General features: G+C 43.1%; 2 protein-coding genes across 2 annotated transcripts; both read right to left on the bottom strand.

The window, feature by feature from the left end:
* Positions 1-2589: 2589 nt before the first annotated feature.
* zbtb22b (zinc finger and BTB domain containing 22b) lies at positions 2590-9014 on the bottom strand. The gene is made up of 5 exons (XM_072370875.1): positions 8840-9014; positions 5897-6103; positions 4735-5475; positions 4374-4658; positions 2590-4093 (listed from the first exon to the last, which is right to left on the bottom strand). The coding sequence occupies exons 2-5, from the start codon at positions 6101-6103 to the stop codon at positions 3041-3043; spliced, it is 2286 nt and encodes a 761-aa protein (XP_072226976.1). The 5' UTR covers positions 8840-9014; the 3' UTR covers positions 2590-3040.
* Positions 9015-10439: 1425 nt separating this feature from the next.
* Positions 10440-18600, bottom strand: kifc1 (kinesin family member C1). The gene is made up of 17 exons (XM_072370672.1): positions 18510-18600; positions 17459-17555; positions 17199-17298; positions 16239-16292; positions 16065-16139; positions 14617-14815; positions 14353-14518; positions 14031-14198; positions 13751-13864; positions 13514-13600; positions 13203-13400; positions 12864-13028; positions 12131-12269; positions 11869-12008; positions 11643-11716; positions 11067-11142; positions 10440-10931 (listed from the first exon to the last, which is right to left on the bottom strand). The coding sequence occupies exons 2-17, from the start codon at positions 17540-17542 to the stop codon at positions 10887-10889; spliced, it is 1884 nt and encodes a 627-aa protein (XP_072226773.1). The 5' UTR covers positions 17543-17555; positions 18510-18600; the 3' UTR covers positions 10440-10886.
* Between the last annotated feature and the right edge of the window lie 3698 nt (positions 18601-22298).

Below are 22298 nucleotides of genomic sequence, written 5' to 3'. Positions count from 1 at the left end.
TTTGTAGTATTTTACATTATTAGTTCCACTCACTCACAATCAGCTGGTCAGTCGGAGGTTTAACCTACAAAAATCTGGTTTTCAGCAGCATCTTTGAGCTTTTTTGAGGACTCCTCCCATCTTTTTACTTCTCAGATTTAGAGCTCTGCCCACAGAAACTCGATGTAATGCAGCTGTGCGTGTTTGTAAAAACAGCTGCAGAAACGACAATAAATGCCACCCGTCGCTCCGTTATCAAAAATAACACAAAGGCATCACGCAGCCTCCTGGAGGCCCTCAGATAATAAGACTGAACCGTGGTTTCATGTCTGTTTGGTTCATTTTTCAGTTCAGGGGGAGTTTCACCCAACTGAGGGATGTGGGGGTGATAAAAGACCAAATTTAGATTTTATCAGACAAACTGCTGCTCTTCTGCTTCAGGTTAACACCTGGTCTGAGCAAGTGTCCGGTTCTGGGCTGATTCACACATTAGTAACAGAAAACATGTCGTTTATGGGTAAATACAAATAAATGTGCTCCTCTGGCTCTCGTACTTTCATCATCAAAGCAGATGCAGAGGATGTAAACCCCTTACAGAGTTGGCACACTTCAAATGTATTAAAGTCACCTCAAATATGAGACAGCCGGACACATTCTGGACTTTTCTCTAACAAAATGACTGACAAACAGCAGAGGCTCAGAGCAACACACCAAACGGAGCCTTCACAGAAGGTAAAACATGAACTCTGCAGCTAGGAAACACCTCCGAAGGCGTTTAAGAGGTCGCATGTTAAATTCTTTCCTGTTTGATTAGGTTCAAATATGCTAACAAAACTCAAAAATCACATAAAAAAAACACTGCAGGTGTGTGTGACCATCATTAGTACGGAGCAGTACCAGATATCACCACAAGGGGGCACAAATCTATGAAAGAAATGACTCAAAAGACTAAAAAAAACAGAAATTGTTTCACTTACTTCATCACTTTGAACACATCTGTGCAGGATTCACATCAGTCTGGCATCTTTCTGTCCTCAGATGGAGAAAACTGTCTGAATATGACTGCACAGCGCCTCCTTGTGGAGAATCTGCAGCTCAAATAGTTTCAACAGTTTAATATTTATTCAATACTGACGTAGGATGGCGTAGCTCTGGCTGTTTATTTAGTTCTCAGCTTCTAATGCTGAGCAGGAAGCACATTAAATGATACTCACTTAATTAATGATTCACTTTGTTTGCATTGCTGTCTCACATGGTCCCTCTTTCTTTTATTACTTTCTCTAATCTGTCTAAAAAAAAAATCAAAGGTGTTCATTTTACTAACTAATTTACCATTAAAACCACTGTTTTGTGTTTTCGCTGATAATGTCAAACAGTGCCGTCATACTGTAGCCACAAGGATCAAAATCATATCTAAAATTTCACAGAAAAATGTCTGAAAGTCAGCGCTGAAAACTGAAAATCTGACTCGAGTTTCCTCACATTTTAAATTAGTCACCATGTAATCAAATGTTACGTTTAAATGTTTTTATGGGTGTATTTTTAATGCGTTCTTTAGTTTATTACACCAGAACAGGCAGGAAATTGATCCAACACTCGAGCTAATATACGTCCAATTTAACCCTTTAGTGAATTTTGATGTTTAACAAAATTCATTTAAATGATTTCTTTCTGATTAAATCTGGTTATTTCTGGTCTGGATCATCACCACCTGTGCTTCAAACCAGAACTCCTGCTTTTCTTTTGCATGGATCAACTTTTGTTCTGCCATCACGTGCAAAACAAACACGGTGAAAGCATCAAAGGTTTGAATTAGAACAGAATTTATTCATCATCTGCAGCAAGGCACTAAAACGTATTCAGATCATCGGTTTCCCCCTAATGAGGCCAATTAGCAGAGCAGTTTTATACCAACACGTTGGTCTCAGTTTGCTATCAAACTGAACTTTATGTTTATAGAGCTGTGACATAATGGAGCTGGGATTAACTCTTGGATTACCGTGTTCACAGTGACTCAGATCTACTGCACGTAATTTATCACAACAAACATAAAACTGCTTAAAACTGAAACTGTGGGAGGTCAGAGCGACACCTGGAAATGGTGGGAACATGTTTCATAAGAATAAAGAAAACAGGTTCCTTTACTCATCTGAATTCACAGCTGAGATGAGACCTCTGAACATGAGTGAACAGATGCATTGTGGGAAACTCTGTCACATACATCCTTTGAAACCGGTTAAAACCAGACCAGCATTTAAAGTTCGCTCCAAAGCAAATAAGTGGCCTTCATGTTCTGCTATATATTTACAGTTAGTTTTATAATATTCTCCCCAAAGTGCTTTAAAATCATCAAAGTAAGAAAGTGGAAGCAGCAGCAAAAAGCTCTATTAGTCACCTCCTGAAGTTCTGAGCTTATCGCTTCCAGGAAGAGATTTCTGTTCAGGTGGAAGCTGGAACATTCTGGACTTTAGCTTCAGACACACATAAAGTTCTGTAGAGTTAAAACTGCTCCAGAAACGTCCCTGTACACATGAGTGAGGGCAAGCAGCACGCCATCATCACCTTTATGGTTACACGGGAAGAAAAGATGAACCCACACAAATCTGCAACTTTTTTCTTATTTAAGGTGAATTTAATGAATCCTGATTTGAAATTTGTTAGTTCACAATGAAGGCCTTCATCCGTCTTCTTCCATGTTTAAGTAGGTTTGTGTTTTTATCGGACTACAGCTCACGACACAACACTGCAGAGAAATCACAGCCACCTTCCACCCTTCTCAGTCTTTCATTTTTGGTTTTCTCTCGACAAAACACACATTCTTCCACGGAAACAAAAAAATATACTTCAAGCACATCTTAGATATTTAAACTGATAGCTTACTCAGGGACAACAGGTCCGTTATCACGAGGCCACAGTTTCAGGAAGTCACATCTGTCTGTGAACAGCTGCAGCTTTCATCCTCAAACATCTTCTTCCAGGTTTAGAATATTTTTAAAAACAACAGCAGGATCCAGGAGAGCCCCCCGGACCGAGGTGCCGGTGGTTAGAACGCAGCCGTGCTTTAAGTCACGCTACTTTCATCGGTACTGACTTCACACACGTCTTCGTCACAGACGCCTTGAGCCAACCCGAGGCCGCCAAACATCCCCGACCCCTGATCCTGAGCTGGACTCTGGGAGACGACCCCCAGCAGCGCCCCTGCAGCCATGCTGCCGCTGCTGCCGCTTCCTGTGGCGGAGCCGCCGCCGTGCTGCGGCGACAGAACCGCAGACGTGAGGTGAGGAGCTGAGGCCCCTCCCCTCGTCCCTCCTCCCAGAACACCGCCCTGTCCTCCCTCGCCTGCGGACAGCAGGAGGTGCGGGGAGGACATCAAATCCATCCCGTCCTCACCGCCACTTCCCCCTCGCCTGCCTCCGTCGCCCTCGCCGCTCTCCCCCAGCCCGCTGCGCCTCTCGCAGTGCGAGCGGTGCCTCATGAAGCTGTCGCGCCACATGAACTTCTTACCGCAGCCGAGGCAGTCGTAGGGCTTGAGGCCGGTGTGCGTCTTCATGTGCTCCGTGAGGTGATGCTTCATCTTGAACTTCTTGGCGCAGACGGGGCAGTGGAAAGGCCGCAGGTCCAGGTGCATGTTAATGTGGCGGTCTCTCATGCTTTTGTGGGTGAACGTTTTCCCACAGTGGCACATGAACACTTTGGCTGAACCCCCGGTGCTGCTGCCGCCTCCGCACCCGCCTCCGCCTCCGATCCCCGCGCTGTCCGACCCGTCGACTCCCAAACCGGCCTGCAGGTGGACCGCCCCGTGCTCCAGACTCGGGCCTTTGAAGGAGGCTGCTCCGATCATGCCGCCCGCCATCCCCAGCGGTGGCGCCGCAGCGTCCAGGGAGAGTCCGGAGGCCTGGCTGTACAGGAGAATCTGGTTCCCCTGCATGTCCAGGGGGAAGAGCTGGGCCCGGGCCGAGGCTGCAGACTGAACCTGGCCCAGCAGCGCTGAAACGGCACGGTTAGTGTTCTGGTTCTGACCTGCAGCGCTGTCGTGAAGGTGCTGAGCCAATGTCTGCTCCATCAGGCTGCCTTCAAACTTGAGGTAGTCCTCTGAGGACTGGCAGTAGTCCACCTGCAGACAGACAGCGAGATACAGTCCACGATGAGTCCAGAAAACACACTCAAAATACCAAAGTATTAAAAAAGTGACTAAAAAATACCCTTTAATAATCTTTAGAGTGTGTTTTATTCATGGATCTATAAAAGTTTACGAAGACATTTTCTGTGTAAAACAAACTTCACTTATTGAACCTACTGAGTACAAGAAGAAATGCGTGACTCTGGCGCCCTCTGGTGGCCGTGTTGAAAACACACAAGGACCAGTTTCCACCAGGGGGGCCCTGACAGCTCACCTGTGAGTCCATGTCGCTCTCAGCTCGGACCCCCAGCTCGGCTGAAAGGCTCCTGACGTTAGAGATGTTGAAGTTGCCCCTCTCCCTCTCTCGTGCCAGCTCCAGCTCCCTCTCCCTCTCATCCTCGTCCTCCTCCTCCTCCCCTCCCTCCTCCCCAGACACCACGATCAGGTCGTCGTCCTCGGTGCGCTCGGTTTTCACCACCACCCACTGTTTGCGGGGCATGATGCTGGGCTGGCTGTAGGTGGGGCGTTTCTGCGGGGGCATGGCTGAGTCCTCCCCGTCCTTTTAACACGGTGAACATTAACATCGGCAGAATATTTACACCCTCACATGAATTAAAGGTGCGTCAGTCTCTCACCTGATAGGACGACACACCAAAGCTGTCGCTGACGCCGACCTCCTGCTCCAGCACTGAGCTCCCCTTCTTCCTCCTCCCGCCTCCTCCTCCTCTTCCTCTCTTCCTTTGGTGGTACATCACCTCCTCCTCCTCTTCTTCTTCTTCTACTTCTTCCTCCTCCTCAATGAGGAAGGCCTCCTCTTCGCCTGATGGAGTGCAGTAGCTGGGGGTGTTGCTGGCTCTGCCTCCATCCGCTGAAGCCCCAGCTGCAGCTGCTCCACCTCCCCCGAAGCCGCTTCCGTCCCTGGGGCTGAAGTAGTTGGTGCTGCTGGGGGACTGGCTCTCACTCGCTGACGGGCGGCTGGGGGGCTGCGAGGCTCGCTGGGGCTCGTTGGACTCCTGAACTTGGCCGACACCACTTGTGCTGCCAGCGCCAGCGGCACCACTTGCACCACCCTCACCGCCGCTGCTGCTGCTGCTACACCCAGGGTTGGCCGACCCTCTGCCTCCACTTGCTCCTTCCTGCATGGCCCCTCCGCCGCCGCCGCCTCCCGCCGCCGCGGCTCGGCCCTCCCGCAGCAGCTCGGTGCATTTGTCCACGATGTGCCACATCTGCAGGACGCTGCCCACCGTCAGGTAGTTGACGATGTCATCGCGCAGCATCCGGAGCTGGCCGGTGTAGGCGCAGCTCAGCACGCTCTCGAATGCCAGCGGGTCCATCACCGCGGGGATGGAGACTGTGGACATGTTCTTCAGTAGTACCTGAAGGAGGATGGAGAGCAGTGTGCTGTCAGTTTGGAATGATTTGTCCTGCTCGTCTCCACCTACTCACCTCAATCCAGATCCCGGCTGGTTATGGCAGACGAGTTTTTAATGAATTAACTCATAAAAACATAATTCGAGCATTTGTGTGTGGCTGCGTTCACACTGCAGGACTTCATCTTCATATCTGACACAGCAAAGTGACTCTGCTGTATCTATTCTGTTTTAATCTAATCTCTGAGCCCTTTAACGTCCTACTCTGTTATTCTGTCCTTTACTCTGTTATCAAAGTTTAGTGGTAGCAAACCTATTTAAACCATCTCTAAGAATTGGTTTAGTTTGTCAGGTTAAAAAAGCACAGATTCTGATTATTGCTGCTCTGAGGAAATGAGAAAATGAAATGCCACAGCTCTGCACCCACCTGGTCGTGGAAGTAGGGTGACGATGCAGCCAGGACGCAGCGGTGGGCCTTGAACACTTGACCCTGGACGTGGATGGAGAGGTCGCAGAGCCTGCCGTCCTCCCTCTGCCGGTTCAGGCTGTCCAGCACCGAGGTCTGAGCGCTGGGGAAGCTCACCTGCACCACTGAGCTGCTGCTGCTTCCCACCTCCATGGACAGAGACTGCATCTGACAGACGGAGGATGGAAGTGACTCACAGCTGGGGAACAGAGTCAGGCTCGGCAGGAGCCTCAGAATGACGTTTAAATTAAAGAAGTTTAGACTAAAAACAGCCAACTTCCAACTGAAAGACAACCACTCTGCTGCCTTCTGAGCTACAACATTTAAAGATAAAATGCATTCTTCCATAATGGTTTTCCACTCTGCTTTGTAAATGCAGTCCATTTATCGGTCTAACAGAAGAGGTAAATGGGCTGCGTTTAAGTGGCTCTTTTCTAGTCTTTCCGACCTCTCTAAGAGCTTTACAGCTTTTTAAAAATTCTACACATTGAGTGCTCTTTGCTATCATTCGAGGACGTTGTTGTGTTTTAGAGTCTTACTCCTGGACATGTGGGGTGGTGAAGCCAGAGATCGGACCACCGGCTGGTGGCCATCTGCTCTGCTCACAGAGACATCAGTTTAAATAGGAGACTTCGTCTCTGTGAGCTTTTCTGATGTCCAAATAAAGACATCACACGAAAACTTTCAAAATAAATGTATTAATCCATGATTTCAGGCAAAATTCTAAATCATATTCAAAACACAACATATTATGTAAAGTATTCATCTGAAAGTTTATAAAGTGGCTTAAAGTGATGCAGCAGCTCTGCTAAAGATCCCACCTAAACAGATATTTGTATGACCTCGCTGTTGATTATTATCTCCACTGATACAACAATCTTTTATTCTTTTAAACTGTCAGTTTTCCACAATAAAACAGCCCAAAAATCCAAAGACAGGGAACCAAAGACTGAAGAAACAGGAAGGTGAACGGAAGCAACAGAAGAGCTGATGAAGGGAAAGACGAGAGAGAAGAGCTGAAATAGGACACCGTGGGAACAATAAAGAGAAGCCTAAGAGGGGGAAAAAGGAGAAGAACAGGAAGGAAATGGAGGTTTTCATGCACGAGCTGCTGTATCTCAGCATTTTTTAAACGGTAGTTACATCCACGTATTAAACTCCATGTCCAGAGGTAAACTTAAACAGAAGCACTCATCCTTCTGGAAAAACTGGGATTCTAACCTCAGCCCTGAAATATTCACGGTAAAACGTTGACAGGAATCTTCCAACGGCCAAATCTTACTTTAATAACCAATAAACAGCAGATGCAACTAGTTCACTGCGATGCTATAACTAAGTTAGTTCCAGACCACGTGATTTTCTAACAGGTAAAAAGCGAAAACTCCCATTTCTCTTTAATCTTTGAAGCAAAGACGCTGTGACAGATGTGGCGTCCTGCAGGGAAAGAACTTGGCAACACTCCCTTTCCCTTTCACTGAGCTCTTTGTGCATCCACAGACTTCTGATGACGTTCAGGTCATTGGACTGAGGACCAAACCTTCGTCGTACACCTCATCAGATCCTTCTTGTAGAATCGGTCCTCGGTTTTTTTTAGACATGATGTTCACTTCTAAAATTTGCTGAATCTATTCGTCCTTCAACCTGTGAAAGGTTCCCAGTGCCTCTGATCATGATCCTGCCCAGTGTTCAACATTTGGAGACCTTATGAAATTCTGCATCCTTTTTCTCCCCAAAACGCTCGTTCTTTGCTCATTGAGGCCAGAAAATTCTCATTTAACTTCATCAGTGTTCAAAAAGCGTCAGGCTTGTTAAGACGTTCCTTTGCAAACTACTGATTCTGTGGCGAGGATGCAGGAGACGTTTCTCTTGATTCTTCACGTTTGTGCAGGTGTGGCTTCATGACTGAACAGAAACCCACCACTGCAGAGTCTGTGAAACCTTCCCGAAGGCCTCCTGCAGTCAAACGACGTATTTTTATCGCTCTTTTTAGCAGTTCTCTCAGAAGGGTTTCTAAATTTCAACCTCAGTGTTTTATTCTAGTCTCAACTTCTTACTGAGTTACTTACAAGCCACCGTATTCATAAAGCTTTAAAACGAGCATTCTCCGGTGTTTTTTAATGACTTTGAACAAACCATAATAGACCTAAGACCTAACTGCAGGTGTTTGGGACATCAGACCATCCTTTACTCTCCTAACTGTTAACAGTAACAGAAACTTTGACCAGTGGTCCCTGAACTTTTGCTTGGTCGAGTATTTTTGTGGGGAAGGAGATGAGATGGTGCATCCAGAGGTGACCGGGTCATGGACCTGATTCACCTTGTTTTGACTCAAAATTGACCTAAAAGAGGCTGCAAACCAAACAGACTTCTCCAACAGGAAATCTGAAGCATCTGATTGAAGTCTCTGTGAGACTAGACAGTTTTTTTTAGCAGCTACGCGTCCCTCTGACAACATTTTGTGCACATCATGCAGCCTAAAAGATGCATTTATGTTGAGTATCATGCACGACAGGGATAACATCAGACTGATGGCACATTTTAACTGAATGTCTGACAGTTTTACTTCAGATTAGTGCCACCTGTACTTTACAGATGTCTGCAGAGCCTCCTCCATTTGTAAAGTCCTTAAACATCACACACAGGACATGACAACACTTTGAGTGCATGAGAAAAATCAACAGCTGGAGATATTTTTAGTTCATAAGCGATTGAAGTAAAGCTGATGACTGGATGTCAAGCATGCATTTCTGTTCAAATGTTTGGTCGGTGACAGCAGTCTGAGAAACAGCTGCATCTACAAAGCCGTCAGACTCCAATCACACCATTACAGATGTGACGTTAGCCTGCTAGCTAGCTCAGACGGCTGGCTCCAAAAAAAGCCGCCGCTGCCGACGCTCAGCTCACCGTTTCAGTTGACACTGCAGCCCTCAAAGGTCCAGTCTGTGGGCGAGCTGAAGGCAGTCTGTCCCGCCGGGTTATCCAGGACCTGAAGTCTGAGGAGCATTTTCAAACACTGTTCCTCCATCAGATCTCTGCAGCGGCAGACAGCGACGCGTCGCCTTTAACGCGATTCCAGACAGAGGAGCCAGACTTTGGCCGACAGAAAATAAATGATTAAATATTTAAATATCTATCAGCAGAGATGATAAGAAGATGAAAACCTGATGGTGTGTTTGCACCATTGAGAATATCACAGCCGTGTTGAATATCATGAGGTTCCGCTGAACAGCTTTTATTAGAAAATGGTCACATTTAAATGACCATTTAATTCCATCATTTTCTCAAACTTTTTCCATCGGTTTAATCCAACATGTTAATGAAATGACTGATTAGTCTCACAAAGTCCCACAATGTGACGGTCAAGCTTGTTGATAATGAATATTCATTATTTTGCTATTTTAAAAATCCCCATAAATCCGTTTAGTTAAAGTTTTAAATTATATATCTTGCGGTAAATATCAAAAACACGTCAATATGTGGCCCATGAAAGACTAAAAACCAATTTACAGGTATTTTTAGTACATATTTTTTCATCCAGTGAAAATTTGAATTAAAAATGTATTTCTTTAAAGCTGTTGCAGTGATAGGCGGAGACTGATCAGGCCACTGGAGCCGACCAATCAGAGCAGAAGGTTTCTTTGCGAGGGATTGTCGTCAAAAAAACATAAATATGGTTACTTTTACATTATCAGATACATCGTTAACATTTTCATTTGATACAGATTTGAGTGTCATATCAGATTTTTTTTGGTGAATACGACCACTGAAACGACATGCATGCGTTAGATAACATCAAGTGTAGAAACTGTGTCTTTGTTGTTAGTTTGACACCATTTTGAAGTTCAAACTATTAAAGCAAATTTGTGGATGGTATTTAGCTGTAAAGGACGGGAAAATATATTGTCCTTTACAGCAAAAGACTTGAGGACATAAACACGGCTTGGCTTTTTCTGTTTTAGCAGCTACAGCTAGTAGCGCTGCAGGTTTTTCACGACAACACTTATTTGTATAAGCAAAATGCTGCATGTAATCCACCGTGAGCATCATCTCTCATGTTGTGTCGCCATATACAGACAAAAAATATTTGATTTAGGGCCACAAAGTGTCCACAGAGCCGGGGGAAACAAACACCGGTCAGCTAGCCGTTTCATGGGAACTTTGATGAAATGTCTGAAATGATTTAACCAGCAAAAGAAGGAAAATATGATACACTTCAACCAAATTTACCATCTTTTCAAGATCATTTAAAATATTTTGAGTGGAAAACAGAACAGAATATGTTTGCATGAACATAAAACACCAAGTCTGCTCAGTAGAGTCAATGGCCCCAACAGGATTTATGGTGCCGTCTCTAATCTTTGAGAGTTTGATCGTTTACTCCCATCATGAGTTGGCAGATGAAACACAAATTGCCCATCTACTAAATGTCTTTATTATCACAGCAGGTTGGACCAGAAAATGGAAAAAAAATGAGCCACTTCTCAACAAGGATCAAGACAGAAAATAAAACTGAGACTACATTTATTTGCAGTTGCCTGCAAGTTATACATGACAGGAAAAATCAATATTATGGATCTTTTTACTGTAAAACAACATGAATGATGGGTGGGTGGGGGGGTGGGGATTCAATCTCTCAACCAGAGAAACACCTCAATCTAAACTCTTGGGAGCTTTAAAAAAAGTTAAAATCCAACAAAGAAATATGTACATGAACAGATCTGGGGTGAAAAGGTAATTGAAAACCTTCATTAGTGTTTACTTATGAAGGCCCTGAGCACAAAAAAAGCTTTGGTTCTTACCGCCTGGCTCCACAGTGTGTGCCAAACTGCATATTGTGTTAGTCATACGAACCAGAGTGAATATTTCATTGTGTGACTATAATAGTAAAAGTAGAAGAAAAATAAAATAAAAAAAATAATAAACGGCGGCATTGTTTTAAAGAGGATTTGATCTACTTCTTGTTGGAACTTGCAGTCCCAATAACACAGTCGTTCACCTGCAGGGACAGAAAAGGCAGAAATGATAAGAAAAAGGCAGTGAAAGTGCATAAACAGATCCTTTAACACGTCAGAGCAGCGATAAAAGCTGATCTTGTTCCTGCCGTCTCGTAAACAAACTACAGACTACTGACCTTGCTGGCGAACCTCAGAGAGTTGAGAGTTTCCCCAAAGCTGTCGGGCTCTGGAGAAATGTTCACAAACATCAGGCTGCAAAGACAAAAGCACAACATGAAAAGACACAATCACCAGAAACCATTTCCTCCACGAACTGGGAGGAAAACCAGCTACAATACGGAGAATTCCCCATATTTATTTTACTCCTTGGCTCCCCCTACAGCTGTGGGATGTAACAGCACTCTCATTAAAACAAATCTCCATGTGAGCCCTGCACATGCACAGCTATACGCATGGATTTACTGCCATGTTGAAGAGGCCACAGACTCCATCACAAGTCAACAAAAATGTCCATAAAGCATAAAGCTGTGCTGCAGGGCATGTGCACAAAGGTCAGTGCGCTTCAAAATGAGTTAAAAAAGGTTCACAAACTTCTCGAATGTTGCTTTAAATCGGTTTAACAGTTATGGATGAAAGTGTTGCAAAGAATTCACTCAAATGACGGCGTCTTTCTGAGCTAAAGCGACACAACATAAGACAACTCTTTTTATGAGGAGACTATTGGCGTCTAAAAGAATTGACGAACAACTCACGTTTTGCTGTTTCCTCCCAAGCAGCCCTGCAGGAGATAGGTAAGTTTGGAGTTCCTGTAAGGAACGTGGCTCTCCTGGAACACAAAGTCGGTTCATGTCACTAACTGAATGAATACCCAACATAGATGCACAGCATGTGGTGTCCAATAAAAACAGGTCGTGGACTCCTCCGTAGACCCTCTGAACTGAGCCTTTCGTAGTTTTTCTTGGACTCCACCTAACACACCTTGTTGGCCAGTGCAGTGATGACGATGCCCAGGTTGGACAGGGAGCTGTTGATGGCCGTCATCTCTTTGAAGCGCTCACCCTGAGACTGACTCTTCACCATTCGCTCACTGCCAGCCAAGTCCACCAGGCAAAGAGCGGCTACATGTGAGAAATCAGTAATAATACTGGTCACCGCTGCTCAGAACTGAGGCACAATCAGTTTAGCTTTGCTCTAAAAACAAACGTGAAACCAAATGTTCCGATATTTGATTATTACTCACACTTGCATCTGACGTCCCTGCCAGCATTCACTCCCTCGATATGCAGCTGGAAGACTGAGTGGGAGCGAGATGAGCGATCGTTCTGGGCCGTCTGAGCGGTGGAGCGGTTCTGTTTGGCCAAAGCAATCAGACCGAGAACCTGGAAGGAAGCCAGTTTAATTACAGGCGGTGGTCCGTTTTTAACACACAAAGGTGAATAAAAGGGCATTACTGAAAGAATTGTGAAGGAAAAAGAACGCTTAAAAACATAAAATCCAAATTTAAAAGAAATCTGTGAGAAAAACGAGTTAAAGCAACTAAATCCATACAAAGCTGTAGAATAAAACAGCAACATTCCTTCTTCATTGCCTTAAAGTTTCTTTTCTTTAATAGTTTGGAAGGTTTGTTGTAGAAGTTTTCAAGCCACAAACACTGAAGGTCTGCAGGACTGAAGTCATTTAATGAGAGCGATAAGTGACCCTGTAGTCTTGGAAGGACATTAAAAAGGAGGAAGCACATAAAGCCTGAATTGGAGAAGCACAAGAATTGACCCTCACAGGACTCCGTACTTCTTATTAGTTCTTTTAGAGTCCTAATTAGCTACTGATTACATACTCAGGAAGGAATCATGTACTTTTTCAAATAACAAATAGATAAATAAAACTTTATGTTAATAATCAACAATCAAACTCATTTATCAGTTAAAACGACCCAACGCTGCTGTTCAGGTAACCCGAGTTTCTGCCCGACGTACCTGGTCCTCGGTGTAGACCTTCTCGTAGGTGAGGTTGGTGATGGTCACCTCGTTGTTGGCCGCCTTTCGGATCTCATGCTCCGGCCTCTTGCTGGCTTTGCCCGTGTACAGGAGGTCTCGCAGACTCTCGTTGTAAATTTCAACAAAGCTTGCTGTGAAGGTGAACTGAGATCCAACAGAAAAACAGTTTTGATATCAACTACTGGCATAAATAAATCTCCACTGGTAAAAAAAAAACAGATTTGAACGTCAACAGTTGCTTTAATTAAAAATAAGTCTAAATTCTGAGTAATCTCATAGAAACATGAATCATTTAAATGATCAGCTCCCAGAACTAACCTCCCAGCCTTGTGCTTCCAGCTTCTGGCCTGCTTTGAAGATCTGCTGCACAGCTCTGGGAATGACACCCCTGGTGACATCGAACTCATCCCCCTCCATGGTGTACGTCTTCCCGCTGCCCGTCTGACCGTAGGCGAAGCAGCAGACGTTGTATCCATCCAGCGCCGACTGCACCAGCAGAGAGATCTCCTCAAAAATCTGAAGACAGAAACCACTGTGAACGTCCTCTTCTGAGACAGCCACAAAATAAAGAACATAGCACATTCATTTACAATATGTTGAATTTTACAGGGCACACGTGTAATATTTACCTCCTGCTGTGAAGCCTGGGGCCCAAACACCCGGTCAAAACTGAAATTGTAATTCTTGTGGGTGTCTGCAGTTTTGCCGGTGTGAGACTGAGAGGCAGAAGATGGAGAATTCAGTCAGAACTCGGTTGAATTCTTTTAAATGTATTAGCAGTGGCAGGGTGTGATCCTTTGAAACAATGCTATAAAAACTGTTTTTTCCTATCTTTTATTTTTTTGTAACAGTGACAGGATTCTCACCTCCTCTGTTTTGGCCAAAATGATAGACTTGTCGTCACTGGACGGAAGCTGGATGTGGTTACTGCTGCCTCCATCCTCTTGTGGGCGCACTCTGCAAAACACCCTGATATTGCCCTGCACCACAGAGGCGACAGAAAATGTTGGTGACGGAACGTCAGAAACGAAAAGGTACAGGTGGAAACGAGGTGAGAGAGCGACAGGGGGAAGATGGACTCATTAACGCAGCTCATGGACCACCTCAGAGGTCGCCGGTGAGCTGGTACACCACACTGTAACCTGCCTTGAGCTCCTGGATGCTGTTGTGGAGGCGTCTGCGCTCCATCTCTCCAGCATGGAGCTCATCCTGCTGCTGGGCCACAGTTTCTTTGAGGGAGCGGACCTCTTCCTCCGTGTCTCTGAGGGAGGCCTGCAGACGGGCCATTGTGGACTCCTGCACCGACAGCTTCATCTGCAGCACAAAGAAAAATGAACGGTTAACAGCTTCCTACATTGATCCCAACTGGGTTTCACCAAACAGGTATTTTCTAGCTTGTTAAAAGGATTTATTGGAGCAAAGATCAAACCTAACCAGTACCAGCTGCAGGGCAGGAGCAGACACTTACCTTCAGAGTCTGCAGCTCTGTCTCTTGGCTATCTCTGAGAGTCTCCATCACTTTGTATTTTCCCTCCAAATTGGACAGCTCCTTCTGAAGAAAGCTCTTGTCACTTGACACTTTCTCCAGCTCCTCACGGACACCTGACAGGGCCTGCAGCTTCACCTCATACTCACTAAAAATCAAAGAAAAGGACAAAGTCAGTAAAAGAATGACATAATGACACACTGCATTTTACTTCATTTAGTTTCTGAATGAGACTGCTTCTTGCACCTGATCTGGCTCCTCTGCCTTCCAACTTCCCTCTCCAGTTCAGCCATTTTGGTCTGACTCTGGGTCACAGAGCCTTTCAGCACCTCGTTCTCTTCATTAACAGATTTGACCTTCGTCTGGTAGTTGCGGATTTTACCCTCCATGTCATTGACTTTGCCCTTCAAGTCCCAGGGCTGCCGTCGGGAGGCCCCAGTCCCACCTGGAGACAAAAGCATACCTTGAATTGTTAATGCGGTGAAATTAAAATCAGTGTTGACTGAGAGCCGTTAGCTGCTTCAGATTCATGGTCCAGGCTTTGGGCATTTTGACAATCACACAGCCAGGCCTTAACTGGACTTTTTTCAAGGTAAGAACTCCAAAATCAGATCATGCACTGAAGCTGCATGCAAAGATGTTGCAGCAAAAGATTCCTCAGCTTTTAATCTTTCATGGATCAACACTCAGCTTACATTTAAAAGCAAAGCCACTTCAGAAATGTTCACATGTTAGACAACAGTAGCTTAAAACATGTTAAAAGCTCTGTGTAGCTGGACTAAAACCCTGTTTTTATCAGCCTTCAGTTCAGGATTATCAAGGCTTCATAAGACAGTGGAGGGTGTGCTTAAAGCATCACTCAAGAATCTCTGTCTTTGCTCTTTAGCTCCCCCTACAGTTGGAGGATGTAACACCACTGTAGAGAAAAACCTCCATCTGGACCCTGCACAAGCACAGCTACACACACCAATTACACCGAATCAGCTGTAGAGGCTGACAAAGACAACAACAGAAGCCACAGAGATGTTTCTAGTGACCGTGTAACGTGACGTTACAGGACCTGACGAGATTATAACGGGATATTTTCATTTACTGGGATATATAACTGTCAGATATCAAAGGCTGCAAACGTCCAAGACTTTGGTGTGAAATTAGCAAATAAAATATGACATTTTTTAGGCTTCTTCTATGAGACAGATAAGATAACAAGGTTAGAACTTCAAATCTTGCCGTTGTAATGTGTATTTCCTTTTAATCATGATGCAGATCACTAAAGTAAATGTCTGGAGTATATAAACATGTTTCATTATCTTTCTTATCAGAATTAAACAGCTTCAATGTCCTGATTACAGCCCCCACAGAGCAGAGGGAGAGACGATCGGATCCTTAAACCCAAATGTTGGCAGATTTATTGACGAAGCCAAGCAAATCTGACAGAACAAGAGAGTTGATCAGTTATTACTAATGAACGGCAACAGTGAAGCCAACTCTGCATTTTATTGTTTTAATCTTTCATGTTTGGTTCTGTTTTGAACGCAGATTTATTTCTGCTTTACTCGCACTTTAAGTTTAAAGTTTTGGACGTCACTCATCAGACACGCTGGTAACTGTGGGTCTCATCAGTGTTAAACACACCATAGCGTACAGCACAACATGTCATAAAGAACAACTGAGAAGCACGATGTATTTCTCACCTGTTTTTGCACTAACAGGTTGTTTGATGTTGCCTCCTCGAGGAGCAGTAGATGCTGCAGCCTGTTTCAGAACACCTGGACAAACATCAACGGATTAAAGCACGGTCATCTGACATTAAGAGCTAATGATGAAGCCTATGCACTCCCAATCATCAGTCAGACAGCTCGTCTTACCTCTGGAAGGACCAAAAGCCACAGTGGCAGCTCCAACACTTCTGACCGGCTTAGCTGCGCGACACAAAAAATGTAGGAAAGAGATTAAATAACAGGACAGAGGAAGCATACAGAAAATGAATTCATCTGCACAGCTGTCGTGTTTAAAATGTTGTGGTGCCCACATCCCCACAGTTCAAATATTCTAAACGGCTTAAAGCCCAGCTTCGTCCCACCAACAGCAGGATGAGGAACCTGCAGATTTTCAGACCCAACAACCAGAAAACTGTCACTCTCATAAAGCTAACTTTCTGCCATAGGTGTCCCATTCTGGTTTATTCGGTATCATCTTTGTTCACTTTGTATCAGGAGGTTGAGCTACTTCCATCTCAGATCTCCGCTCAGGTAGATCTGATGCTGCTGCAGGTGCAGGGATGTTTGCTCACCTGTTTAAAGGCTCAGTTTGTGTGAAAATGTTACCAACATACATGAACATGAAGGTGACATCTGGCCATCCTAAATATCAATTTATCATTTCCCTTTGGGATAAATAAAGTATTTTAAAATGTCATTTCTGACAGAAATATCCATGTCTTTGTTGGTTCAGCAACATTATTTCCATTGGTTACAGAAGTGTTACAGCAGCTGATAACAACACAAGCAACTATTTTCACTCTTTTTCTTTAACCTGAATAATAACTTAACTGAAAACACCAGACCGAGATTCCACTGCTAGCATCACTCATACGAGCTTTAATAAGGGAAACTGGACTTCCTCTGGGATTGCTCTTTATATTTTATCTAATGTCACCTTCACAGGCTCTGTTCTGACATGGTGCGAGTGTAGTAAACAATAAGTAAACAAATCCTCACAATAATAATGAAGCATGTTCAGGTTAGACATGTTTGCACAAACATCTCTCTGAACTTTGGGGATAAACACAAAAACTCTGGAAGCTCAGAAATGAGCAAATAACTCACAAAGAGGTGCTCTGGTTGCTGCAACAGCAGGTCTCTTGTCTCCGATGACTGTAGCTGCTACCTGAGGTTTATGCTTTTCTTGGTCCTTCCGCAGCCTCTTCTGCAAATACAGAAAAACCAAAAGCAAAAGGTGAGTGCAATGACTGCTTAGGTTGTTTTAGGGACACCTTGTTAACCGCTTCTTCTACAGCAGCTCGAGGTACAGCAGCAGAATAAAACTGACAGAAAATAACTGGTAACAAAGCAGTGATTATACAAACCTGAGCAGGCGCCATGTCTTGGGAATTCTCAGAGCTGCTGCTTGTGAGAACCCTCTTGCTTGTCATGACTGGCAAGCGGGACATTTTCTGCAAAGGACTAAAAGAACAATAATAGTCAGAGCATACAATTAATTCAGAGAAATGGGAAGCAGATACACCTGTCCATCACACACACATTTAGTTACAGAAGCAGAGTCATTTTAAGATAATTAAACCATCATCTAAATGTAAACATTGTGTTATAACTAGATGTCAGAAGAGAATACGTTTTAATCTGAATTTGTGACTGTATTTCCTGTTTGTTTCATGTACACAACACAAACAAAGCCAAATGATTTATAGCTTGCAGGAAAATATAAATTATTGTAAAGCTACATGTGTGATTATTTTACTAATTGTCTTAATAAGAAAAGAGGGAGCCTACTTTGGTAATTATATATGTGAGACTGTGGATGGAGCACAGTCAGCTATTAAGGTAACTTTGGTATAAAATAAGCCAATAGTATGAAAACAGAAAAATTAAATGACAATATAACATAAACTTAGTCTCTGATCTAATGTAAACTACAAATCCAAAATCTTATCTGGAAGGTCATGAGTGATTTAGCATGAAGATAGCAACTTTAATCGGGAAAAAAGTACGACCAGGACGAAGTAACCAGACTCATAAGCAGACAGCGCGATCAGCTCTAACGAAGCTGGTTCAACCATCAGAGACTGGGTTGAAAACAAGAAAAAAAAATAGAACCCAAAGTGTCTAAAAGCGTATGTTAACCAAATCTAGCCTTTTACATGCGTGGTTTATTACAGAAACGTGTTAAATTTGGATTCGCATCGGCTAGATTATCGTTAGCTATTTCAAACTACTTTACTCCAACCGACGGTCATGTTGTTACTGACGTTACTGTTGTTAGCTTTAGCCTTAATGTAAATTGCTACGTTAATTTCCACGAACTATGATTTTATGGCTCAGGGAGAAGTTTGTAACCGCTTTTCGTAGGTTGAGATTAACGAAAGTATCAAGCTTAATGCATAAAAAATGAATAAATACCTTGAAATCGGGTTACGTCCTGTTTTAGGGTAAATCAAATCCAAGGTCTTCGGCCGTTTGAATTTGAAATCGAACTGTTTTGGTGGGCGCTTCGAAAGAGCTGCCGTGATTGGCCGAGAGGCTGTAATCCCCGCCCACCTAGTCATTTGTGCTTGTTTTGTTTCACCCTATGTGCCACTTGGGCGGGGTATACATTATTTGCATAGACATATAAAAAAATAGACGCCGCATCGACCGCTACTGCCTATTGGCGCTTGGGAGTCTTGGGGCCGCCATCTTGGACCGGTCACTCGCTCCACTCAGTGTAATCTGTCTGGCAGGCGCAATGAAATCTTAGCGTATTTAATCAATCATAACTCACTGAATACAAAACTGATATTCACGGGGTTTTATTCTTCAAACATCATACATGTAGGCATGATGCCGGACACGTGATTCGGCGTATTTTAGAATTCATAGTGTGCTTAACAGTAATAGAATATTCTGGTATGTGATTTATTTATGATAGACACACATACAAAAGACACACGAAATATAATATAATACCCATACACATATATATATAAACAATAATATATGATAGAGAAGCAAAAGCAGATTATGTTCTCAGATTGAATTCAAGTTCTCATTTTAATAAATTGAAAAATTAAGAAATAATACATTATTCATCCATATATAAGATAAAGCACAATCGAGAGAAGTTATACATCACAAATTTTTTTATATATATATACATATATCGGAAAAAATTAAAATCTATATCAAGATTGATTCAAATTGGCTTTTTTGGCATGAATGGTATCAACCATACTGAGCAAAACATACCGAAATACAATTTAATCATAATACAATTACATTTAATTATTTAAATTGATGATTATTTAAATACTCTCTCTCTCTCTCTCTGAAAGAAATGAGAATCTATATACCATATATCAGAAAAAAATGAAGACAGACAGATAGATGATAGAGAAATCCCATGAAAATGTACATTTTCAAGTTAAACACAAGCACATGACACAACCCCACCCACAAAACTCCCATTTTGATGCATATCTGTTGATAATAACCCAAAGCTGCTGAAATTGCAAGTAAGCTTATTTGCAAACTATTCTACAGTCAGATGTTCTGTTGTCTGTATTTTTAAGTAAGTGGGGTGTGTATGAGAGGTATCTTATTTTTGTTAGGATGAAAGAATTACGTGTGAATAATACAGCCTGTGTCACCTGTGTAGAATATGTTGGTCAATGTTATACCAGCAATATTTGCATTATTTCTACAATAGCATTATCAGTAGTAATCTAAGCCTGTGTTATGGAATATATGATTTATAAAGTCTCAATTGGCCTAATAGCCAGGTGAACATCGGCTATAAAAGTAGTAAGAAGTTTAGTCCAGTAGATGGCGGCATATGCAACATCATGGATGCCAGTTGCCGAACTAAAAATCAAAGAAGATTAATAAGTAGAAGAGGTGTACGCGCAGGTGAGCGCGCAATCAGCGGGAACCTATATAAGCTGCGGAAAACTGCGGTCTCGACTAACTGTGACGACAGATGGCGAGCGTGCACGAGAAGAGCTGTCGGCTGTTTGCATCTGATTTCAGTTTCATCAATTATTATCAGCTGCTTCCGTTGATATTGAACATAATGCGATATCGGCAGAATCATCCAAACAATCAGCGGGATGACTTCAAGTCCTTCAGAGTTCCGACACAAACACAGACATTTGAATGCATCACGCATTACTAAAGTTCCTCTTCTGGCTGCCTGTAAAATACAGAATAAAGTAGCTCATAAAGCCCTAAACTGTTTGGGCCCTCATAACAGCAATTCAATCCAGTTTTATTTATAAATTGCCAAATTACAACAAATGTCACCTCAAAACGGTTAAAATATTCAGCCCAATTCATTAAATTTGAATTGGTCCAATTCATACAGAGACAATTTTCTAAAAAAGTAGCCGAGCTAAGGAAATCAACAGATTGCACTGAAACTATTCTTTGATCCAAGTCAATGTGTCTGAACTTGATGCCAACATCTTGGTTAGATGTGGTTTTGATGCTCTGATTCTCACCAACAGAACTGTACTGGACTGCCTGGACCTGGACACACATCACACAGTGAGTGGAGACAAAAGGCACGAGAAACAACAAGCCAGAGGCACTTGCATCATGTTTGATTTGATTTCTTAAAACATTCCCTGACTGGTTATCAGCCTTTTGTTGGGACCGGATGACCTGTTAAGGTTCTGTTCATAGGTCAGTCGACATTTTACATGAATTCTGAGAATCTGCCTGAGGACAAGATGGTGGAAGTTTAAAGAGGGCATCGAATTACATCTCATATGGATTAACTTTTTGGTCCAAAAGTTAATGAAATGCTTTCACTGTGTCCGTTCAGATATTAAGTCAAAGTCAAGTTTATTTGTAGCACATTTCATGTACAAAACAATTCAAAGTGTTTTACATAAAATAAAAGCATTGCAGCGGCGAGCGGAAGAAGCATTAAAAATATGTAAAAGAATATGAAGAGAAAGAAATAAAATGAAAGCTTCAAGCAGCCATGAACGGGCCCTCGCACGTGCGCACGCCGGGGTAGGTGTTGGACACCGAGGGGTCCCACATGGCACAGCGCCTTTGGCCGTCAAGTGTAGAGCAGGCTGTGAGAATCCCATGTACATGAAGACCTCATAATGATGACATGGTTTCCAACCACCAGCAGGAGGTGCTATAGGTGAGTGTCAGTATAAGCATATATATGCAGTCAGGGCAGAGTCCTGGGCAAGCCCATGAAGTTTGGTGAAGAATGGACAATGTATGAAGAAGTTATAATTATACCTTTACTCCCATTTCGGCATTTATCCATAAAACTAAAATTTGGGGATGCTGCTTCATTATTAAACCATATTATCATATTAGTTTGGCCATCTTGTCTGCAGCCAGATGCTTCCTGAGTTCTTATGTAAATCGGTTTCATATAACTGTATAAAAGCATGTGAGCAGATATGTTCCCCTCAAATACATGAAAACAATGTGTTAAATTAAATTTCAAGGAAAAGAAATGAAAGAGGAGAAGTTTCACTGTTTATGCTGGATGATCCCAATTATCAGACGTTTCTGTTAAATTGCTCTTAAACAGTTGAATTGGACTGATGCAGAAGAAGCTACGATATATTTCAGGTTTACAGCTGTAACATGAACGCATCCAGACTCTGTAGCTTAATGGTCACAAACTACACTTCTGAACAAAATGGAGCTTCAAAACCAATGAAAAGATTAAAAATGTCTCAGTTTGAATTAACCTCTGAACCCAGTTGAGCCACAAACTACTTCTGTAAAACACCCTGAAGATCTACAACCAGTAAGCACCATCTTTCTGTGGTTTTGGTAGGCAGCCGTGCCTCATCTTGGCCGCCGTGCCGCCGTTTCTGTTCTCTGACGACCTGTCTCTCTGTGCCTTGATTTGAATTTGATGCCACAATGAGGTCTGAGCTTATTGTCACAGTTAAAGCAACACTAGAGAAGTTTGTGAAGCTTTAAAACCTCTGGCCCTGTGCCACACTGTTAAGTTTAGCTTTGCTTGACTTTTTTGTTGCCTCTTCAACATGAAATTCATGTGCAGGGCTCACATGGAGATTTACTCTCATCACAGTGGTGTAGCATCACGTCTTTTCTTCAATTCTCTATTAACAACACCAATTTACATTAACTGTAAATTGGTGTAGTTAATTTACATTTAACTGACTGTTGAAGCGTTCATTCAATAACAGTTCAGCACTACATCTAGTG

This window comes from Leuresthes tenuis, unplaced genomic scaffold, assembly GCF_036924035.1.
Source record: "Leuresthes tenuis unplaced genomic scaffold, fLeuTen1.0.hap1 SCAF_18, whole genome shotgun sequence".
Classification (NCBI taxonomy): domain Eukaryota; kingdom Metazoa; phylum Chordata; class Actinopteri; order Atheriniformes; family Atherinopsidae; genus Leuresthes; species Leuresthes tenuis.
Note: the sequence above shows the minus strand (reverse complement) of the source record. Positions and strands in the feature narration are given on the sequence as shown.

Bases quoted from the DNA above. Each gene is read 5' to 3' on its own strand.
- zbtb22b (XM_072370875.1), bottom strand. From the start codon at position 6,103: ATGCAGTCTCTGTCCATGGAGGTGGGAAGCAGCAGCAGCTCAGTGGTG. The intron at 5,476-5,896 runs GTGGGTGCAGAG...ATCCTCCTTCAG, and splicing joins CACCCTACTTCCACGACCAG to GTACTACTGAAGAACATGTC. The intron at 4,094-4,373 runs GTGAGCTGTCAG...GTCTGTCTGCAG, and splicing joins AGAGCGACATGGACTCACAG to GTGGACTACTGCCAGTCCTC.
- kifc1 (XM_072370672.1), bottom strand. From the start codon at position 17,542: ATGTCCCGCTTGCCAGTCATGACAAGCAAGAGGGTTCTCACAAGCAGC. The intron at 17,299-17,458 runs GTTTGTATAATC...CTGTATTTGCAG, and splicing joins AAGACATGGCGCCTGCTCAG to AAGAGGCTGCGGAAGGACCA. The intron at 16,140-16,238 runs GTAAGACGAGCT...ATGTTTGTCCAG, and splicing joins GGCTTTTGGTCCTTCCAGAG to GTGTTCTGAAACAGGCTGCA.